At 46.5% G+C, this 24236-nt stretch overlaps 2 protein-coding genes across 2 annotated transcripts; both read left to right on the top strand.

The window, feature by feature from the left end:
* The first annotated feature begins 14594 nt into the window (after positions 1-14594).
* On the top strand, positions 14595-15501 carry LOC109746616 (signal peptidase complex subunit 1). The gene is made up of 2 exons (XM_020305733.4): positions 14595-14803; positions 14991-15501. The coding sequence occupies exon 2, from the start codon at positions 14991-14993 to the stop codon at positions 15282-15284; it is 294 nt and encodes a 97-aa protein (XP_020161322.1). The 5' UTR covers positions 14595-14803; the 3' UTR covers positions 15285-15501.
* Positions 15502-21396: 5895 nt separating this feature from the next.
* On the top strand, positions 21397-23351 carry LOC109746615 (protein CANDIDATE G-PROTEIN COUPLED RECEPTOR 7). Its single transcript, XM_020305732.4, has one exon. The coding sequence runs from the start codon at positions 21761-21763 to the stop codon at positions 23105-23107; it is 1347 nt and encodes a 448-aa protein (XP_020161321.1). The 5' UTR covers positions 21397-21760; the 3' UTR covers positions 23108-23351.
* The last annotated feature ends 885 nt before the right edge of the window (positions 23352-24236 follow it).

Raw genomic sequence — 24236 nt, 5'->3', positions numbered from 1 at the left:
CCTGTTAGTTCCCCCGGGGTTTCCGATAACCCCCCGGCACTCCTATATTTATCCGGTGACCCCCGGAACTCATCCGGTGTCCGTATAACATCGTCCAATATATCAATCTTTATGTCTCGACCATTTCGAGACTCCTCGTCATGTCCGTGATCACATCCGGGACTCCGAACAATCTTCGGTACATCAAAACACATAAACTCGTAATACCGATCATCATCGAACGTTAAGCGTGCGGACCCTACGGGTTCGAGAACTATGTAGACATGACCGAGACTCATCTCTAGTCAATAACCAATAGCGGAATCTGGATGCTCATATTGGCTCCTACATATTCTACGAACATCTTTATCGGTCAAACTGCATAACAACATACGTTGTTCCCTTTGTCATCGGTATGTTACTTGCCCGAGATTCGATCGTCGGTATCTCAATACCTAGTTCAATATCGTTACCGGCAAGTCTCTTTACTCATTCTGTAATGCATCATACCGTAACTAACTCATTAGTCACATTGCTTGCAAGGCTTATAGTGATGTGCATTACCGAGAGGGCCTAGAGATACCTCTCCGACAATCGGAGTGACAAATCCTAATCTCGATCTATGCCAACTCAACAAACACCATCAGAGACACCTGTAGAGCATCTTTATAATCACCCAGTTACGTTGTGACGTTTGATAGCACACTAAGTGTTCCTCCGGTATTCGGGAGTTGCATAATCTCATGGTCATAGGAACATGTATAAGTCATGAAGAAAGCAATAGCAACAAACTAAACGATCATCGTGCTAAGCTAATGGATGGGTCTTGTCAATCACATCATTCTCTAATGATGTGATCCCGTTCATCAAATGACAACTCATGTCTATGGTTAGGAAACTTAACCATCTTTGATTAACGAGCTAGTCTAGTAGAGGCATACTAGGGACACTTTGTTTTGTCTATGTATTCACACATGTATCAAGTTTCCGGTTAATACAATTCTAGCATGAATAATAAACATTTATCATGATATAAGGAAATATAAAATAACAACTTTATTATTGCCTCTAGGGCATATTTCCTTCATTTCTCATATTATATGTGGATGACATACTGTTGATGGGAAATGATATAGAACTTTTGGAAAGCATAATGGCCTACTTGAATAAGTGTTGTTCAATGAAGGACCTTGGAGAAGCTGCTTACATATTAGGCATCAAGATCTATAGAGATAGATCGAGACGCCTCATTGGTCTTTCACAAAGCACATACCTTGACAAGATATTGAAGAAGTTCAATATGGATCGGTCCAAGAAGGGGTTCTTGCCTGTATTGCAAGGTGTGAGATTGAGCGCAGCTCAATGCCCGACCTCGGCAGAAGAAAGAGAAAAGATGAGTGTCATCCCTATGCCTCAGCCATAGGCTCTATTTTGTATGTCATGTTGTGTACCAGACCTGATGTGAACCTTGCCATAAGTTTGGTAGGGAGGTACCAAAGTGATCCCGGAATGGAACACTGGACAGCTGTCAAGAATATCCTGAAGTACCTAAGAAGGACTAAGGATATGTGTCTCATTTATGGAGGTGCCGAAGAGCTCGTCGTAAAGGGTTACATCGATGCTAGCTTTGACACAGATCCGGATGACTCCAAGTCACAAACCGGATACGTGTATATTTTGAATGGTGGGGCGGTCAGCTGGTGCAGTTGCAAGCAAAGCGTCATGGCGGGATCTACATGTGAAGCGGAGTACATAGCTGCTTCAGAAGCAACGCGGGAAGGAGTCTGGATTAAGGAGTTTATCACTGACCTAGGAGTGATTCCCAATGCGTCGGGCCCGATGACTCTCTTTTGTGACAACACTGGAGCTATTGCCATTGCCAAGGAGCCCAGGTTTCACAAGAAGACCAAGCACATCAAGCGCCGCTTCAACTCCATTCGTGAATATATTCAAGATGGATACATAGATATTTGTAAAGTACATACGGATCTGAATGTCGCAGATCCGTTGACTAAACCTCTTCCACGAGCAAAACATGATCAGCACCAGATCTCTATGGGTGTTCGATTCATCACAATGTAACTAGATTATTGACTCTAGTGCAAGTGGGAGACTGTTGGAAATATGCCCTAGAGGCAATAATAAAATGGTTATTATTATATTTCCTTGCTCATGATAATTGTCTATTGTTCATGCTATAATTGTATTAACCGAAAACCGTAATACATGTGTGAATACATACACCACAACATGTCCCTAGTGAGCCTCTAGTTGACTACCTCATTGATCAATAGATGGTTGTGGTTTCCTAACCATGGACATTGGATGTCCTTGATATCGGGATCACATCATTAGGAGAATGATGTGATGGACAAGACCCAATCCTAAGCATAGCACAAGATCGTGTAGTTCGTTTGCTGGAGCTTTTCTAATGTCAAGTATCATTTCCTTAGGCCATGAGATTGTGCAACTCCCGGATACCGTAGGAGTGCTTTGGGTCTATCAAACTTCACAACGTAACTGGGTGACCATAAAGGTGCACTATAGGTATCTCCGAAAGTGTCTGTTGGGTTGGCACGAATCGAGACTAGGATTTGTCCCTCCGTATGACGGAGAGGTATCTTTGGGACCACTCAGTAATGCATCATCATAATGAGCTCAATGTGACTAAGGAGTTAGCCATGGGATCATGTGTTACAGAACGAGTAAAGAGACTTGCCGGTAATGAGATTGAACAAGGTATGGGGATACCGACGATCGAATCTCGGGCAAGTAACATACCGATGGACAAATGGAATTGTATATGGGATTGATCGAAACCCCGACATCGTGGTTCATCCGATGAGATCATCGTGGAACAAGTGGCAGCCAATATGGGTATTCAGATCCCGCTATTGGTTATTGGCCGAAGAGGTGTCTCGGTCATGTCTGCATGGTTCCCGAACCTGTAGGGTCTACACACTTACGCTTCGGTGACGCTAGAGTTGTAATGGGAATTGTATGTGGTTACCGAAAGGTGTTCGGAGTCCCGGATGAGATCCCGGACGCCACGAGGAGTTCCGAAATGGTCTAGGTGAAGATTTATATATGGGAAGTCTAGTTTCAGTCGCCGAAAAAGTTCCGGGGGTTATCGTGTTGGGGAACATAGTAATTCAAAAAAATTCCTACGATCACGCAAGATCTATCTAGGAGATGCATAGCAACGAGACGGGAGAGTGTGTCCACGTACCCTCGTAGCTGAAAGCGGAAGCGTTATGTCAACGCGGTTGATGTAGTCGAACGTCTTCACGATCCAACCGATCCAAGTACCGAACGTACGGCACCTTAGTGTTCAGTACACGTTCAGCTCGATGACGTCCCTCGAGATCTTGATCCAGTAGAGGATCGAGGGAGAGTTCCGTCAGCATGACAGCGTGGCGACGGTGTTGGTAATGTGATCCGCGCAGGGCTTCGCCTAAGCACTACGACGCTATGACCGGAGGAGTAAACTGTGGAGGGGGGCACCGTACACGACTAAGACACAACTGTTGTGCCTTTGGGGTGCCCCCCTGCCCACGTATATAAAGGAGGGGTGAGGAGGAGGCCGGCCCAAGGGGGAGGGCGCCAAGAGGGGGGAGTCCTACTAGGACTCCGTTCCTAGTAGGATTTGCCCCCCCTTCCTTCCAACGGAGAGGGGGAAAGGGGAAAGGAGGGAGAGGGAGAAGGAAAGAGGGGGCCGCGCCCCCCCCCTTGTCTAATTCGGATTGGGCAAGGGGGGGGGCACGGGCCTCCTCCCGTGGCCTACCTCCTCTCCTCCACTATGGCCCAATAGGCCCATTAACTTTCCCGGGGGGTTCCGGTAACCTCCCGGTACTCCGAAAAATCCCCGATCTTCTTCGAAACCATTCCGGTGTCCGTATATAACCTTCCAATATATGAATCTTTACCTCTCGACCATTTTGAGACTCATCGTCATGTCCGTGATCTCATCCGGGTCTCCGAACAAACTTCGGTCACCAAAACACATAACTCATAACACAAATCGTCATCGAACGTTAAGCGTGCAGACCCTACGGGTTCGAGAACTATGTAGACATGACCGAGACACATCTCCGGCCAATAACCAATAGCGGAACCTGGATACTCATATTGGCTCCTACATATTCTACGAAGATCTTTATCGGTCAAACCGCATAACAACATACGTTATTCCCTTTGTCATCGGTATGTTACTTGCCCGAGATTCAATCGTCGGTATCATCATACCTAGTTCAATCTCGTTACCGGCAGGTCTCTTTACTCGTTCCGTAATGCATCATCCAGCAACTAACTCATTAGTCACATTGCTTGCAAGGCTTATAGTGATGTGCATTACCGAGAGGGCCCAGAGATACCTCTCCAATACACGGAGTGACAAATCCTAATCTTGAGCTATGCCAACCCAACAAACACCTTCGGAGACACCTGTAGAGCATCTTTATAATCACCCAGTTACGTTGTGACGTTTTATAGCACACAGAGTGTTCCTCCGGTATTCGGGAGTTGCATAATCTCATAGTCAGAGGAATATGTATAAGTCATGAAGAAAGCAATAGCAATAAAACTAAACGATCATTATGCTAAGCTAACAGATGGGTCTTGTCCATCACATCATTCTCTAATGATGTGATTCCGTTGATCAAATGACAACACATGTCTATGGTCAGGAAACTTAACCATCTTTGATTAACGAGCTTATTCACACATGTACTAAGTTTCCAGTTAATACAATTCTAGCATGAATAATAAACATTTATCATGATATAAGGAAATATAAATAACAACTTTATTATTGCCTCTAGGGCATATTTCCTTCAGTCTCCCACTTGCACTAGAGTCAATAATCTAGATTACATAGTAATGAATCTAACACCCATGGAGACTTGGTGTTGATCATGTTTTGCTCGTGAAGAGGCTTAGTCAACGGGTCTGCAACATTCAGGTCCGTATGTATCTTGCAAATCTCTATGTATCCCTCCTTGACTTGATCGCGGATGGAATTGAAGCGTCTCTTGATGTGTTTGGTTCTCTTGTGAAATCTGGATTCGTTCGCCCAGGCTATTGCTCCAGTATTGTGACAAAAGATTTTCATTGGACCCGACGCACTAGGTATTACACCTAGATCGGATATGAACTCCTTCATCCAGACTCCTTCATTTGCTGCTTCCGAAGCAGCTATGTACTCTGCTTCACATGTAGATCCCACCGCGACGCTCTGCTTGGAACTACACCAACTGACAGCTCCACCATTTAATATAAATACGTATCCGGTTTGTGACTTAGAGTCATCCGGATCAGTGTCAAAGCTTGCATCGACGTAACCATTTACGACAAGCTCTTTGTCACCTCCATAAACGAGAAACATATCCTTAGTCCTTTTCAGGTATTTCAGGATGTTCTTGACCGTTGTCCAGTGATCCACTGCTGGATTACTTTGGTACCTCCCCGTTAAACTTATAGCAAGGCACACATCAGGTTTGGTACACAACATTGCATACATGATAGAACCTATGGCTGAGGCATAGGGAATGACTTTCATTTTTCTCTGTATCTTCTGCAGTGGTCGGGCATTGAGTCTGACTCAACTTCACACCTTGTAACATAGGCAAGAACCCTTTCTTTGACTGATCCATTTTGAACTTCTTCAAAAACTTTATCAAGGTATGTGCTTTGTGAAAGTCCAATTAAGTGTCTTGATCTATCTCTATAGATCTTGATGCCCAATATATAAGCAGCTTTACCGAGGTCTTTCATTGAAAAATTCTTATTCAAGTATCATTTTAGGCATCCAAAAATTCTGTATTATTTCCAATTAACAATATGTCATCCACATATAATATTAGAAATGCTACAGAGCTCCCACTCACTTTCTTGTAAATACATGCTTCTCCAAAAGTCTGTATAAAACCATATGCTTTGATCACACTATCAAAGCGTATATTCCAACTCCGAAATGCTTGCACCAGTCCATAAATGGATCGCTGGAGCTTGCACACTTTTTTAGCACCTTTAGGGTCGACAAAAACCTTCTGGTTGCATCATATACAACTCTTCTTTAAGATATCCATTAAGGAATGCAATTTCGACATCCATTTGCCAAATTTCATAATCATAAAATGCGACAATTGCTAACGTGATTCGGACAGACTTAAGCATCGCTACGGGTGAGAAGGTCTCATCGTAGTCAACTCCTTGAAATTGTCCAAAACCTTTTGCAACAAGTCGAGCTTTGTAGACAGTAACATTACCGTCAGCGTCAGTCTTCTTCTTGAAGATCCATTTATTCTCTATGGCTTGCCGATCATCGGGCAAGTCAACCAAAGTCCATACTTTGTTCTCATACATGGATCCCATCTCAGATTTCATGGCCTCAAGACATTTTGCGGAATCTGGGCTCATCATTGCTTCCTCATAGTTCGTAGGTTCGTCATGGTCAAGTAACATGACCTCCAGAATAGGATTACAGTACCACTCTGGTGCGGATCGTACTCTGGTTGACCTATGAGGTTTGCTAGTAACTTGATCTGAAGTTTCATGATCATTATCATTAGCTTCCTCGCTAATTGGTGTAAGAATCACTGGAACTGATTTCTGTGATGAACTACTTTCCAATTCGGGAGAAGGTACAATTACCTCATCAAGTTCTACTTTCCTCCCACTCACTTCTTTCGAGAGAAACTCCTTCTCTAGAAAGGATCCATTCTTAGCAATGAATATCTTGCCTTCGGATCTGTGATAGAAGGTGTACCCAACAGTCTCCTTTGGGTATCCTATGAAGACGCATTTATCTGATTTGGTTCGAGCTTATGAGGTTGAAGCTTTTTCACATAAGCATCACAACCCCAAACTTTAAGAAATGACAGCTTAGGTTTCTTGCCAAACCACAGTTCATATGGTGTTGTCTTAGCGGATTTGGATGGTGCCCTATTTAACGTGAATGCAGCCGTCTCTAAAGCATAACCCCAAAACGATAGTGCTAAATCAGTAGGAGACATCATAGATCGCACCATATCTAATAAAGTATGGTTACGACGTTTGGACACACCATTACGTTGTGGTGTTCCAGGTGGCGTGAGTTGCGAAACTATTCCACATTGTTTTAAATGAAGACCAAACTCATAACTCAAATATTCACCTCCACGATTAGATCGTAGAAATTTTATTTTCTTGTTACGATGATTTTCCACTTCACTCTGAAATTCTTTGAACTTTTCAAATGTTTCAGACTTGTGTTTCATTAAGTAGATATACCCATATCTGCTCAAATCATCTGTGAAGGTCAGAAAATAATGATACCCGCTGCGAGCCTCAACACTCACCGGACCGCATCCATCAGTATGTATTATTTCCAACAAGTCAGTTGCTCGCTCCATTGTTCCGGAGAATGGAGTCTTAGTCATCTTGCCCATGAGTCATGGTTCGCAAGCATCAAGTGATTCATAATCAAGTGATTCCAAAAGCCCATCAGCATGGAGTTTCTTCATGCGCTTTACACCAATGTGACCTAAACGGCAGTGCCACAAATAAGTTGCACTATCATTATTAACTTTGTATCTTTTGGCTTCAATATTATGAATATGTGTATCACTACTATCGAGATTCAACAAAAATAGACCATTCATCAAGGGTGCATGACCATAAAAGATATTACTCATATAAATAGAACAACCATTATTCTCTGATTAAAATGAATAACCGTCTCGCATCAAACAAGATCCAGATATAATGTTCATGCTCAACGCTGGCACCAAATAACAATTATTTAGGTCTAAAACTAATCCCGATGGTAGATGTATAGGTAGCATGCCGACGGCGATCACATCGACTTTGGAACCATTTCCCACGCGCATCGTCACCTCGTCCTTAGCCAATCTTTGTTTAATCCATAGCCCCTGTTTCGAGTTGCAAATATGAGCAACAGAACCAGTATCAAATACCCAGGCGCTACTACGAGCATTAGTAAGGTACACATAAATAACATGTATATCAAATATACCTTTCACTTTGCCATCCTTCTTATCCGCCAAATACTTGGGGCAGTTCCGCTTCCAGTGACCAGTCCCTTTGCGGTAGAAGCACTTAGTTTCAGGCTTAGGTCTAGACTTGGGCTTCTTCCCTTGAGCAGCAACTTGCTTGCCGTTCTTCTTGAAGTTCCCTTTCTTCCCTTTGCCCTTTTTCTTGAAACTAGTGGTCTTGTTAACCATCAACACTTGATGCTCCTTCTTGATTTCTACCTCCGCAACCTTTAGCATTGCGAAGAGCTCGGGAATTGCCTTTTCCATCCCTTGCATATTATAGTTCATCACGAAGCCTTTATAGCTTGGTGGCAGTGATTGAAGAACTTTGTCAATGACACTATCATCAGGAAGATTAACTCCCAGCTGAGTCAAGTGGTTATGATACCCAGACATTTTGAGTACATGTTCACTGACAGAACTATTCTCCTCCATTTTGCAGCTATAGAACTCGTTGGAGACTTCATATCTCTCAACTCAGGCATTTGCTTGAAATATTAACTTCAACTCCTGGAACATCTCATATGCTCCATGACGTTCAAAACGTCTTTGAAGTCCCGATTCTAAGCCATAAAGCATGGCACACTGAATGATCGAGTAGTCATCAGCTTTGCTTTGCCAGACGTTCATAACGTCCGCAGTTTCTCCTGCAGCGGGCCTTGCAACTAGCGGTGCTTCCAGGACGTAATTCTTCTGTGCAGCAATGAGGATAATCCTTGAGTTACGGACCCAGTCCGTGTAGTTGCTACCATCATCTTGCAGCTTAGCTTTCTCAAGGAACACATTAAAATTCAAGGGAACGGTAGCAAGGGCCATTGATCTACAACAACATAGACATGCAAAAACTAACAGGTACTAAGTTCATGATAAATTAAAGTTCAATTAATCATATTACTTAAGAACTCCCACTTAGATAGACATCCCTCTAGTCATCTAAATGATCACGTGATCCATATCAACTAAACCATGTCCGATCATCACGTGAGATGGAGTAGTTTTCAATGGTGAACATCTCTATGTTGATCATATCTACTATATGATTCACGTTCGACCTTTCGGATTCAGTGTTCTGAGGCCATATCTGCATATGCTAGGCTCGTCAAGTTTAACCCGAGTATTCTGCATGTGCAAAACTGGCTTGCACCCATTGTATGTGAACGTAGAGCTTATCACACCCGATCATCAAGTGGTGTCTCGGCACGACGAACTGTAGCAACGGTGCATACTCAGGGAGAACACTTATACCTTGAAATTTAGTGAGGGATCATCTTATAATGCTACCGTCGTACTAAGCAAAATAAGATGCATAAAAGATAAACATCACATGCAATAAAAATATGTGACATGATATGGCCATCATCATCTTGTGCCTTTGATCTCCATCTCCAAAGCACCGTCATGATCTCCATCGTCACCGGCTTGACACCTTGATCTCCATCGTAGCATCATTGTCGTCTCACCAACTATTGCTTCTACGACTATCACTACCGCTTAGTGATAAAGTAAAGCAATTACATGGCGATTGCATTTCATACAATAAAGCGACAACCATAAGGCTCCTGCCAGTTGCCGATAACTTTTACAAAACATGATCATCTCATACAACAATTTATATCGCATCACGTCTTGACCATATCATATCACAACATGCCCTGCAAAAACAAGTTAGACGACCTCTACTTTGTTGTTGCAAGTTTTACATGGCTGCTATGGGCTTCTAGCAAGAGCCGTTCTTACCTACGCATCAAAACCACAACGATTTTTCATCAAGTGTGCTATTTTAACCTTTAATAAGGACCGGCCATAGTCAAACTCGATTCAACTAAAGTTGGAGAAACAGACACTCGCCAGCCACCTGTGTGCGAAGCACGTCGGTAGAACTAGTATCATGAACGCGGTCATGTAATGTTGGTCTGGGCCGCTTCATCCAACAATACCGCTGAATCAAAGTAACACGTTGGTGGTAAGCAGTATGACTATTATCGCCCACAACAGTTTGTGTTCTACTCGTGCATATCATCTACGCATAGACTGGCTCGGATGCCACTGTTGAGGAATGTAGTAATTCAAAAAATTTCCTAAGATCATGCAAGATCTATCTAGGAGATGCATAGCAACGAGACAGGAGAGTGTGTCCAGGTACCCTCGTAGACCGAAAGTGGAAGCGTTATGTCAATGCGGTTGATGTAGTCAAACGTCTTCACGATCCAACCGATCCAAGTACCGAAAGTACGGCACCTCCGTGTTCAGTACACATTCAGCTCGATGACGTCCCTCGAGCTCTTGATCCATTAGAGTGTCGAGGGAGAGTTCTGTCAGCACGACGGCGTGGCGACGGTGTTGGTGATGCGATCGGCGCAGGGCTTCGCCTAAGCACTACGATGCTATGACTGGAGGATTAAACTGTGGAGGGGGGCACCGCACACGGCTAAGAGATAACTGTTGTGCCTTTGGGGTGCCCCCTGCCCACGTATATAAAGGAGGAGGAGGCCGGCCCAAGGGGGAGCGCGCCAAGAGGGGGAGTCCTACTAGGACTCCGTTCCTAATAGGATTCAGCCCCCTTTCCTTCCAACTGAGAGGGGGAAAGGGGAAAGGAGGGAGAGGGAGAAGAAAAGAGGGGGTCGCGCCCCCTCCCCTTGTCCAATTCGGATTGGGCAAGGGGGGGCGCGCATCCTCGCGTGGCCTGCCTCTTCTCCTCCACTATGGCCCAATAGGCCCATTAACTTTCCCGGGGGGGGGGGTTCCCGTAACCTCCTGGTACTCCGAAAAATCCCTGATCTTCTTCAGAACCATCTCGGTGTCCCTATATGACCTTCCAATATATGAATCTTTACCTCTCGACCATTTCGAGACTCCTCGTCATGTCTGTGATCTCATCCGGGACTCCAAACAAACTTTGGTCACCAAAACACATAACTCATAATACAAATCGTCATCGAACGTTAAGCGAGCGGACCCTACGGGTTCGAGAACTATGTAGACATGACCAAGACACATCTCCGGCCAATAACCAATAGCGGAACCTGGATGCTCATATAGGCTCCTACATATTCTACGAAGATCTTTATCGGTCAAACCGCATAACAACATAAGTTATTCCCTTTGTCATCGGTATGTTACTTGCCCGAGATTCGATCGTCGGTATCATCATACCTAGTTCAATATCGTTACCGGAAAGTCTCTTTACTCGTTCCGTAATGCATCATCCCGCAACTAACCCATTAGTAACATTCTTGCAAGACTTATAGTGATGTGCATTACCGAGAGGGCCCAAAGATACCTCTCCAATACACGGAGTGACAAATCCTAATATTGATCTATGCCAACCCAACAAACACCTTCGTAGACACCTGTAGAACATCATTATAGTCACCTAGTTACGTTCTGACGTTTGATAGCACACAAATTGTTCCTCCAGTATTCGGGAGTTGCATAATCTCATAGTCAGAGGAATATGTATAAGTCATGAAGAAAGCAATAGCAATAAAACTAAACGATCATTATGCTAAGCTAATGGATGGGTCTTGTCGATCACATCATTCTCTAATGATGTGATCCCGTTGATCAAATGACAACACATGTCTATGGTCAGGAAACTTAACCATCTTTGATTAACGAGCTAGTCAAGTAGAGGCATACTAGGGACACTTTGTTTGTCAATGTATTCACACATGTACTAAGTTTCCGGTTAATACAATTCTAGTATGAATAATAAACATTTATCATGATATAAGAAAATATAAATAACAACTTTATTATTGCCTCTAGGACATATTTCCTTCATATTGGTATTGTACCGGGACCACCGACAGGTTTCCGGGGGTCCACCGGATGGGGCCACCTACCCCGGGAGACCAAGTGCGCTGAATATGGGTGGGAACCAGCCCCCTAGTGGGTTGGTGCGCCCCCAAGGGACCCAAGGCGCCTAGGGTTAAAACCCTAGGGGTGGGGGGCGCCCCCACCAACTTGGGGGGTAAGCACCCCCCCTTGGCCGCCGCCCCCCTCAAGATGCATCTAGGGGGGCTAGCCCCCTCTCCCCTTCACCCTATAAATAGAGGAGGGGTGGGAGGGCAGCCACACCTCAGCCCCTGGCGCAACCTTTCCCCCCTCCTACACCTCCTCCTCCTCCTCCATTGAGCTTAGCGAAGCTCTGCCGGAGAACCACGAGCTCCACCACCACGCCGTCGTGCTGCCGGAGTTCTCTTTCAACTTCTCCTCTCCCCTTGCTGGATCAAGAAGGAGGAGACGTCCCCACGCTATACGTGTGTTGAACGCGGAGGCGCCGTCCGTGCGCTAGATCAGATCTTCCGCGATTTGAATCGCCGCGAGTACGACTCCATCAACCGCGTTCCTTGCAACGCTTCCGCTTAGCGATCTTCAAGGGTATGAAGATGCACTCCCTCTCTCTCGTTGCTAGCATCTCCTAGATTGATCTTGGTGACACGTAGGAATTTTTTGAATTATTACTACATTACCCAACAGTTGCCACGTGTGGTCCAACCATAGTTGCCATGTATGGTTAATCATAGTTGCCATGTGTGTTTATCTTGGTTGCCACGTACGCGCAATTGCAGTTGCCGTCTAGCAACGAATCATAGTTGCTATGTGTGTTTACCTAGTTGCCACGTACGCGCAACTGCAGTTGCCATCCAACAACGTATGAGTGTCGTGTGGGCGAAAAGCAGTTCACCCACACGCGCGTGGTCTAGGTGGTGGTTGTGTGAGCAGAAACTAGTTCGCCCACACAGCGCAGCTGGCAATCCACGCGTCTTGCGGGGCATGTGGGCGAACTCTCCAACGCCCACACACACGATGATGCCCACGTGACACTCAGATTCTAACAGATTCCTTTAGGATTCGTGCAAAACAGAATTAAAGCGGATCAAGGCGTGTGAGTGATGTGCAAACATGCCACATGTGTGGGCGTTATCATTTGGGAAAAGTAAAGGAAATGACATCTAAAAACCCGAAGATTAAAAAAAGAATAAAACCAAAGAACGAAACAAGGGAGAAAAGAAAAACGCCAGCGAAACCGCTAATGGGCCTGACCCAACTGCACCACGCCTGTGCGCTTGGACATCTATTTGCCGCATTGAGCGGCAAGTAGGATTTTCCGGAATTCCCTATTCGCCGCATTTTGCGACAAAATGTCGACCTGCCGCACACCCATCGACCGTTCGTGGGCCGGCCCATGTCGGATGCATCCTACAGAGAAAATTGCTAAAAAAAATGAAGATAGGGAGGACTCGAACCTCAAACCTCCCACTTCTGGGGATGCGAGTCTAGCCTCTCGACCTTAACAACACTAGTGTCCTATAAGTACAAAGAGGTCTGGTATTATATGTTCCTTTCTTTCACGTTCTTTTGTTTTTCGTTTTCCTGTTTCTTTCTTTATTTTATTTTTGTTTTAGAAATATCGCAATTTTAAAAAAGCTCAATATATTCAATACTTTATTCGGCTTTTTATAAAAAATGTTTGATTTTTTTGTTCAGGTTTCAAATAACATTCCGTTCTTTTCAAAAAATGTACAAAATTTGTTTGTGTTTCAAAATGTGTTCGGTGTTTCAAAATTTGTTCGTGATTTTCAGAAAATGTTCGCGTTTTCAAATTTGTTCAAAATTTCAACAAGTTTTGAAATTTCACATTTGTTCCCATTTTTCAAAATTTTCTCGTGATTTTCAAAAAATGTTCGCATTTACAAATTTGTTCAAATTTCAAAATAGTTTTCGAATTTCACATTTGTTCCCAATTTTCGAAAATTGTTCATGTTTTTCAAAAAGTATTCGCATTTTCAAAAAATGTTCACGTTTTCAAAATTTGGATAGAAAATTTGAAAATGTTCAATAATTTTAAAAAATGTTTGTGGTTATAAACTTTTGTTCATGCTTTCATGAAAGTTTCCATTTTTAATTTTTTTTGTTCACCAATTCAAAAAATGTTCACTGTTTGAATTTTTGTTCGGAATATCAAGAAATGTTCCATTCTTTAAATTTTTGTTCACAAATTCAAAAAAGTTCGCGGTTTCAAATTTGTGTGGAATTTCATAATTTGTTCACAAATTCAAAAAATGTTTGCGGTTACAAATTTCTTTGGAATTTCATAATTTGTTCACATGGTTTCAAATTTGTTTGGGATTTCATAATTTGTTCACCAATTCAAAAAATTGTTCACGTTATCACAAAAACAATTTCTGACTTTTCAATTTTTTTTGTTCACATATTCGAAAAATGTTCTTGTCTCTATTTTTTCATGAATTCAAAAAATGTGCGCACTTTTTTAAAGATACACATTCAAAGAAACTATACTTTAAAACAAATCAATACAACAAGTAATTTTGGGTTCACTGCAGTAATTGGTTCCTGTTCCCTACAGTGCACAAGTCAGGTTTTGTTCTTTAATACATGCGCTGCTCTTTAACAAACTGTGCTAGTCTACTGTGTTGGCGATGTGTGCGTGGTCGCAAGCACTTGGTCACAAGTTTGAATCCTCGTCGCGCCTGACTTTTCTTTTTGCCATTTTTTCGTCCCGCGGTGAAGCTTCATGGGCCGGCCCAGTCGAGCTGCCCCTGTGCGTCTGGCCACCAATTTGACGCAAAGAGCGTCCAATAGGAGCTCTCGGATTTTCCTACTAGCCAAATTCGTCCCCTCTGCACCTAGACGCACCTATTTCCGATAGGCAGGCCGGCGCCGCGAACCCACGACAGATCTCCCTATTCTCGCCATCTCTCTCACGGTCCTCTCCCCCTCCGGCGACTCCAGCGCCGCGCACGGCCGGCAAGGCGGCAAGCAAGGTAATACCCCAGCACCCGTCCTCCTCGTCCTCCTCTTCTCCACCCCATATTCCTCTAAGAATTCGTCTTATCTTGACATGGATCCATGGAAACCACGATCCCAGCGCCCCAGATCCATCCACGATCCGCCCCTTTTCTTGGACCAATCAAACCGCCTGACCTCGTCCTCTCCTTTCCTGGTGCGTAGATGGATTGGCAGGGGCAGAAGAGCGCGGAGATGCTGATGCAGGTGCTGCTGGTGGCGTCGGCGGTGGCGGCGTTCCTGGTCGGGTACGCGATGGCCGACTTCCAGCTGATGCTGCTCGTCTACGCCGGCGGGGTTGTCCTCACGACCCTCGTCACCGTCCCCAACTGGCCCTTCTTCAATCGGCACCCGCTCAAGTGGCTCGACGCCGCCGAGGCTGATCGCCACCCCCGCCCTCAGATCAGCAGCGCACCAGCAACGACCGGGGGTAAGAAGAAGACCGGGAAGAACAAGTAGTCATGTTACTTATTGGTCCAGTGTCGCAAACATGTTTTATGATATTAGTTGCTGAACTTCTGAGTATGACATGGATGTTGTGTTACCTGAATGTGTTATGAAAAAAAAATAGCTTCCTTCTTTTGTCTGGATATCTGCTTTCATCCTCTTGGAAAGCCGTATCACCTATATGTGGTCAATATGGTCAGTGCCTATCAAAAGAAAGGAAATTATAACATGTGTTCAGTCCATTCATGTGATTTTGATAGTAAATGCTTTGTTTCCATTCTGGGGAATGGAAAGGACTAGTGAGTTCTTAACAGTTGCCTGGATATGAGTTGTGACTGTTGGCCATTGCAAAATTAAGATACCTTGCTAACTGCCTTGATTTGCCCTGGTGGTTTCAGGTTCAGCTGTGCCTACAAATTTTCTACAGTATCATTTTTTGCTCGCAGTTTTGCTGTCAAGTGCAATCTATGCTTAGCTACTGTTTTGCTGGTCGTTAGATGCGTGATAATAGACTGCGTTGTAGCATTTTCTTGGTATCTCTGGTGTTTGTTTGTTTCAGTCATCATGATGTTCAAGAATCCCATGCATGATGGAGCTTGTGCGTTCTGAGTTCATCATTAACCTGTTGTTAATGGTCAACGTTGCAACTGGAAAATATTCGTCATCCCTAGTTAGTTTCTTTGTCTAACACAACCTCGGTCCGAATTACTTGTCTTAGATTTGTCCAGACACGGATGTATCTAGACAAGTGTAACTCTAAGACAAGTAATTTGGGACGGAAGGAGTATTTGATTGAGGTGGCATCTAACATGGTTGTCTGAAGGAGACAACTTGAACACCTTCAAGAGTCAAATTGAGTTTTTTTCCAGACTTTATCTCTGACCTTTGAGACTGCAGGGTACCAAACATGTATTCAGAAATGCTTTTGTTGGGGTAAAATAAACTTCCGGTTATGCTCCCCTAGTTATACGGCCATATCTTAGTCATGTTGTAATACTTTTTTAACTAAGAGAGAACCTTCAACTACCATGTCTCAACATTTGGGCTGTCTTATTGCCCATACTTCTGTCCCACCATTGTTTGTCATATCAAAATCTTAACATCAGCCACACTTGAGCCACCACAGAAACTTGATGATTTTTGTATTTCGATGTACATGTTTTATTACTTCTTGGTTAAAGAAAAACAGGAACTGAATGATTAAATAATCTGAGCCTTTCTCATAGTTATCATCAAACCAGATGTTGTGCTTTTGTTTTGCTCTGTACCATGTAGTTTTTTTTGGGCAACTCTGTTCCATGCAGTGATAATGCTAGCCTAATTTGAGTTGTGTGCATCAGGGTCAACCCATGTAGGTCTCTGCCCCTGGGAAGAGGCCAAGTTCTAGCTGACCTCCATATTTTATCACCTTGCATAACCCGATTATTCTTAAGACTGGTAGTTTGTATGTGCATAAGTTTTCGTCTTATGATTCTCTTGATGGGTAATTTGATGAAAGAGGTGCGTGTAGTCATGCATCTCCGACTAATTTTTCATATGCCAAAGATTAAGAGAGATGCTAACAAGATGAGAATGATGGTCTGTTTGTGGTTGCCGTACTGACCTACATTAAGGATTGTGATGATCATATGCACATTACTTTTTTGGGGATTGCATGAACTTTGATGTGTGTGTGTGCCTGTGTGCTTCGCGAAAGGGACCTCAGATGGGCCGGCCCAATTAACGAGCTACTTCTGTTTCATTTTTTACCTTCGTTTTTTTCCTTTTTTTTCAGATCGTGGGTTTTCTTCTGCCATTTTGGTATTTTATTTTTGCACTTATTTCTTTTTTATAGGTTTGCAATATATGGTGAACTTTTCTCAGATGCAGACTGAACTTTTTAATGCTGTTGATTTTTTTTCGAATGCACACTAACTTTTTTTTAGCATTTTGTGAACTTTTTTTAAATTACAATCTGAACTTTTTTTTATATGATGAATATATCTGGTATATGCATTGAACGTTTTAAATATATGCTGAATATTTGTTTAATACACACCAAACATTTTTAATACACACCGAACATATTTTTTATTATGGTGAACTTTTTTAATGTAAACTAAACTTTTTATAAAACATATATTGAACAATTTTCGAAAATATATTTTTCTAATTTTTAATATGTTTTAGAAATTTCTAGCTTATAAAAAACAATTTGTTTTTTGGGGGTTTTGATGAAAATATAAAGAGGAAAGACCTAAAAAGGAGAAACCCGCTTTGTTGGCAAAGTGGGCCGGCGGATTCGTGCAGGCTTAAGTGAAGCCACTCCTAGTTGACGCACGAGCGTGAACTAGGAGTTCTCGTTATCCTAGAAAAATAGGAGTTCTTTTAATCCATCATTTGTCAGAAAATAATAATAAATCAGGCCTGTCATACTAAATTGAAGATTTAAGCCTATCAAGTAAGTGGATTGATTTTGCTTCAACTCTCTCTCTTTGGCCGATCCTAGCTTGCACTCGTTGTCGTGTCCCACATCTCATCTTCTTTGGGAACGATGGGTACCCCTTGTGGCCAGCGTTGTCAACACATTTTTTTTTGGATGCGTTTTTGGGTTTGTTTTAGTTTTCTCGGGTTTATGGTTTTACTTTGATTTTTTCTAGATTTTCATGATTTTTTTTACTTTCTTTCTCTTACCTGAAGCACACCGTGCGGAAAAATATAGTTGTGATTCACGGTGAACAACATATATGTTTTTTCCATGAAGCCCGACTGTGATTGTCGAAAGTGAAAAAGCACAATTGTGTTTCTGCGTATCTGTGCTTTCCACAACGGTGCTTCTTGGAAAGTGAAAATCACAGGTGTATATCCCGAAAGTGAAAAGGCACAACTTTTCAAAAAAATTGAAAAGGACATATGTGCTTCTAGTTCCCTTTTTCAAATTATTTTGGTTTCCCTTTTTTGGCTTCAGTTTCCCCTCTTTTCTAGTTCTTCTTTATTTTTGTTTTTCCCATTTTTAAAATTTCTGTTTTCTCACTGGATTTTTTTTGGAAAATGTTTGTTCAAATCTGTTAACATGAGACCTAATTTTGAAGATCTCGACACGAGAAGCACAACGATGAAAATGGTTCGAGATTTGGACTCACGGGTCATGAGATAAAACATCTAAAAAGCCTAAATAAATGAACAAAAAACAGAAAACATTGGGAGATGTGTACGCGGCCGCTTCAACGGCTCTTCGGTCACCGAGTGCACTTACGACCGGTGACGCTTGTACACGCGAGCAACACTAAGGAGAATCATCCAAACGCAAGCTAACACTCCTTTTTTTTCAAGAGTATGATAAGACATACTGTTTGTTTTTATAGAAGGCGAATACAAAAGACTAACTTTGTGTAGTTTAAAATACACCCGAGCTAATGCAAAGATTAGCAACTGCAATCTTTACAAACACAATGAAAATGGACCTGCCCTAAACAGAAACTCGACACATGACATGAACAAGGACGATTTATTCGGCTTCTGAAGTTCTTGGGCCAGCTGCCGAAGAACAGTGACTTGTAAGAAGAATGGGAGGAAAAGTGCCGAGACTTGTGTCTGGATGGCACTTGGCAGGTTGGCAGCCCAGTCCAGGCATTGTCCTTCTCCCAGGCCAGGCGACCAGCGAGCTGAACCTTTCAAAATCACAGCACGTCTGCTCGACCACTCGACGTCCCAGCCTGGCGGGCCACGTCGAAAAAGAGCAGCCTGAAACTGAACCGGCGTTTCCTTGGCACGTGGGGTGATTGTGTTTCCAACAGAGGCCCCAGGTCGCCGCGAAAAAGCACGAACTCGACGATATTGCATCGAATTTGTACAAACTCGACGATATTCGATAGAAATTTGTAAAAAAACAGATAAACATGCAAACTACGCCTAGAACTACACCTAGCCCTGCTACGCCGCGGCTGCCGCCCGCCATCTACATGCTGAGTAGCCTGTAGAAACGGGTGTAGTCGCCGCCGCCGTCGTCGCGCGCCCCGCCGTGGCCGCCGCCGCCGTCCCTGCTGCACCCCTGTCCAGGGTCGTCGACGCGCGGTGGGGCGCTGGACGGCCCGACCTCGTCCTCGTCGTCGCTGTCCAAGACGATGACGCCGCCCTCCTCGCGCCCGCAGCGCCTGGCCTGGAGCTCCGCGTATGCCCGGCGCTGGTGGTGCACCTACTCGCGGACGTAGTCCTCTTTCGCCCATTTTAGGGCGGCCTCGTCGTCGGGGGTCACCATGTCGACGTGCTCCGGCTTCACGGGGAGCAGGCCCGGCTCGGGCTTCAGCCGGACTAGGCGGAGGGAGCACAGGGAGGGGCGGCCGCCCTCGTTGATGACGAGGGCGCTGCGACGAGTGCGGCGCCGAAGCGGAGTCTCCTCCGGCTCTGGCCTGACGGAGCGTAGCGCCGGCGAGCCGGAGCCTGATGAGGAGGACGTCCCCGGCTCCATCCGCCGCCGTGGCGAGAGAATAATGGGCGCGGCGTGTTGCCGGTCTCGATGTAGTCGACGACGGCCTCAAGGGTGCGGCCGGGCACGCCCCACCACCCGCGCCGCCCGTCGGAGTTGAGGCGGCCGCGGGGGATGGGGCCATTGGTGGAGGCGATCTGCTCTTGGCGGCGGCGCTCGAAGTACATCGTCCACAGTGTTTCGCTGTCGACGACGTACCTCGGCTCGTTCCGCTGCTCCTCCGTCAGGGACGCGCGGATGCGGGCGATCTCGGCCCGCCGTGCAGCCCTTTCGGGCACCGGTGGCACCGGGACGCCGCCGACGCTCAACTTCCATGCCCCTGGCACACGCATGTTCGGGGCGCCGGGTAGTCGTCCTTGTAGAGGAGGCGGGCCTCATCCTCGTGGAGATGGCGGCGGCCGAAGCCGTTCGCCGCCGCGGCGTCGCTGGGGTACCTCTCAACCATTGCTCAGCGGCAGGGAAGAGGGGGAGTGTTGCTTTGCGTAGTTCCACGAGGCGAGGCGTGGCAACTATGGCGTTCACCGGCGGGGAGATCGGCTTTTATAGCCGAAGCGGGGCGGTGAGAGCTTGCATGCCGGGTGATGCGTGGTGGGAGCGGGCGGGACGCGCGTCGGTGGCGCCTTCACTGCGCCGCCCGTGAGGCATCAATGGAGGCTAACCGGCGCGGTAGCCTTGACCAGCCTTGGCATTGATTCTCGCGGGAACCGAGGCAATGAGGACGACGAAGCGGCGTTTCGCTGACTCGGCGCGCCCATCCCCGTTCGTGCCAAAACCGCGTCCCCCGGCGCCCCCAGGCGCGCCCGGTTCGGTCTGGGGCCGCCGGCGCCAGTTTCGGCCCAAACCGACGAAAAACGGGCTCCTGAGGCACGACTGAGCCGTTTTTTAAACGTCGACGGCAAAAAAAATCTGAAGAGGGGGCCTGTTGAGGACGCGGGTGGAGATGCTCTTACACCCAAGACGCCAGAAGCCCAGAGAGAAATGGAGAAATCCTCTGTCACCTGTCGTCGGCACGATGCCTGAAAAATCCTTTCGGTGGCACCCCTCGCGCGGCAGGCGCCCATGCGCCACCGCCGTTCTCGTGGAGGCGACCCGGCCACGCCGAACGTGGCGTCGAGCCAGAGCGGCGCACGCCCCATGCCTGCATGAGCAGCAATGTGTGTACCGTGGAGCGTGCTGGTGCTGCGGCATGACCCGCCGGCCAGCCGTGCCGCTCGGTGCGTTCTGCGGGTCGCGACACTACACGATACACTCGTGATGAATCCTACTCTGGACGGCAACGAGACGGCCGTGCACGGCGAGCAGAGCAGAGCTGTTCGGTCCTGCTTGGTCGGTTGTTGCCGTGTCCCCTTTTCGCTCCCTAGAAACCTCAGAAACTTCGCGGCGCCATTCCGGGCGAAGCGAACAAGGATCGCACCATTATTGTCTTAGAAGTATAGGATGTCACTGTCACCACCACTCCGGTGGCTTCTTCGCAAAAATGAAAGGGGCAGCGCCCACTCTGGCTAGCAGGGCACCTTTTCCTAACATATATTTTTCGGCGAATATTTCCATTCTTGCGGTTAACAACTTTTCTGCTTCTGCACGTCAATCAGTGCGTCCGTCGATCAGCACGTCGCTCTGCGTATTTAGCCCCTCGGCGACGGCGACGACGACGACGACCGTGGCGAACTTGCTTGACCCGGCGAGACGCTGCGACAATCTCCCCCGTTGCAAAGCTTCGCCCGTCACGGCCGCATCAACGCGCTCGACACATTTCACCCGTCCGTTCGATGAGAATCCAACGCTCCAGCCGAACCGCGAAACCCCCCATGATGCTTCCCGGGTAAGGTCGCCGGTCAAAGTCTCCCCACGGCGGCCTCACCAATCTCGAGGCGGATCCAACGGCTCGTTCGCCCGCTATCCCGTCTCCATAAGCTGCGCCTGAGCCCAAGTGAAAGTCTACCAGACGCGTCTGGCCAATACGCGCACCTCCACGACCCGGCCTGCCCCCCCTCCCCCCCTCCCCCAACCAGATCTCGCCGCGATGGCGCCCGCCGATGCCGCGCGCCGCCTGCTCCTCCTCCTCGCGGTGGCCGGGGCCGTCCTCCGCCCGGCCGCGGCGGAGATCAAGCAGGAGTCCTTCAAGGACGACTCCCGCGGGACCATCCTCTTCGAGAAGTTCGGCTTCTCGCACCGCGGGTCCGTCTCCATCGCGCTCACCGGCGCCAAGGCCGTCTCCAAGCTCGCCAAGCCGGACCCCGCGCAGCTTGGCTTCTTCCTCCTCTCCGACGAGGCCCTCTTCGAGGCCATCTACGAGCAGCCGCCGCCCACGGATCTGAACCCCAACCCCGACCCCAACACGGGCTGCGTCCTCGCCAGCCGCTACGTCATCCCGCTCTTCACCTTCGCCGAACTCGACGCCAGCGGCAACTGCAACAAGACCTTCCCCGTCTCCCACCCCGACGAGTACAGCCTCTTCTTCGCCAACTGCGCGCCCGAGACCGCCGTCACCATGGAGGTACGCACCGACATGTACAACACCAACCCGGACGGCTCCAAGGACTACCTCTCCGTCGGCCAGGCCCCCGTCCCGACGATCTACGCCTTCTTCGCGCTCGGCTACGTCGCCTTCCTGGCCGGCTGGCTCTACCTCACCCTCTACCACAACCGCCTCTCGGCGCACCGCATCCACCACCTCATGTCCTGCCTGCTCCTCGCCCGTATGCTCTACTGCATCTCGGCCGCTGAGGACCAGCACTACATCCGCGTCGCCGGATCTTCGCATGGGTGGGACGTGATGTTCTATCTGTTCCAGCTTGTTAAGGGTGTGATCTTGTTCGCCGTGATCGCGCTGATTGGTACCGGCTGGTCGTTCCTCAAGCCCTTCCTGCAGGACAAGGAGAAGAAGGTGCTCATGGTGGTGATCCCGTTGCAGGTTGCAGCTAACATTGCTGCAGCCGTCGTTGGTGAGACCGGGCAGTACTTGCAAGCATGGGTGACATGGAACCAGATCTTCTTGTTTGTTGATGTGGCCTGCTGCTGCGCGGTGCTCTTCCCAGTTGTGTGGTCGATGCGTTCGCTGCGCGAGTCATCCAAGACAGACGGCAAGGCTGCACGAACCCTTGCCAAGCTCACGCTCTTCCGCCAGTTCTACGTCGTTGTGATTGGATACTTGTACTTCACAAGGATCATTGTCTACGCGCTCAAGACAATCACCAACTACAAGTACAGATGGGTGAGTGTCGCGGCAGAGGAGGTGGCCACCATGGCATTCTACATGTTCATGTTCTACATGTTCAAGCCGGCTGAGAGGAACCAGTACTTTGCTCTGGATGACGATGAGGAGGAGGCTGCGGAGATGGCTCTCCGTGAGGAGGAGTTCGAGCTCTAGAGTGTTGCTGTGAGGGGATACATGATGACAGGAAATGCAGCCCTACCTGTTCAATTTCTCCTCCTTGTGATGTTGATCATACTATACAGATGCAGGATTTAACTTATATTTGTCTATGTACTGTGGTAAATCTTCACTTCTGCTTATTTCTTTTAGCTTCAAATGTTGCCAGTGAGACCAGGGGTAATTTGGATTGCTTGTGTTGCAAACTAGGCGAATTCAATCACTGCTGTCATTTTGCCAAGTCTTAGTTTTGCTTCTTGCCCACTTGTTATATTTCCTTTATGAGCAAACAATTTCATTTGTACAGTGAGAAGAGAACATTGATTAACATCTTAATGCCTCATAATATGACAGCAAGATCTGTTAGTGTATTTTGATGAAGAAACTTGACGAGGATCTAGGAATTTGCATAGAACTGGTGTGTGATTGTTCGTGCATTGCCATGTACTTGGCTGCAAAGATTTGTATGCTTGCCTGAGTAGCAAATATGCACCTAGAGACCTACATGGTTTGTAAACTTGGAGTCAACAGTAAGACCCAGTGCTCCAGATTAGCATCGTGATATTTGATCGTTTGTTACTGAGCTATCTGCCTTTATGAGTGTGTTTCTTGTCTGAACTACAGTTTTTTTTTCTCCTGAAGTAAGTTATTATTGCCTGATTTACCAGATACATTTCTAGCACAAGTACAGGCTTTCAGGTAAATTGACTTATTGACATGGCAATATTATTGATATACTTAGTATAGTTTGGAAGCTGCCGGATTGCAATCGTTTGTTAGCTGATCTTCCTGAGAGTGAAATTTGGATGCTTTTGACACTTCAGTCTGAACTGTATTTGAGTTGGCCAATGCGTAGCAGATTGACAATGGAGCTACAGAGTATTCAGGGCCGGCAGAATATGCTCTCTCTGATGATTTTTATGTTCCACGGCAATCTTCATCAACATTTTTCTAAAGGGAAAATGTATTTGGCGAAAGTTACATATTTAGGCTCTGTTCGGAATCTCTCCACCCCGCTCCACTTTGGGGACCTATGGAGCTCGGTTTGAGCCGCTCCGAGAAAATGAGCTGCAGCCTGCTCTGCTCCAGGAGGGCAGTCGAGGAACCGAAGAGGCACTTAGTTATA

The sequence above is a fragment of the Aegilops tauschii genome, chromosome 3 (assembly GCF_002575655.3).
Source record: "Aegilops tauschii subsp. strangulata cultivar AL8/78 chromosome 3, Aet v6.0, whole genome shotgun sequence".
NCBI classification, from domain to species: Eukaryota; Viridiplantae; Streptophyta; class Magnoliopsida; order Poales; family Poaceae; genus Aegilops; species Aegilops tauschii.
The sequence above is the reverse complement of the archived record's forward strand: the minus strand, read 5'-3'. Positions and strand labels throughout refer to the sequence as shown.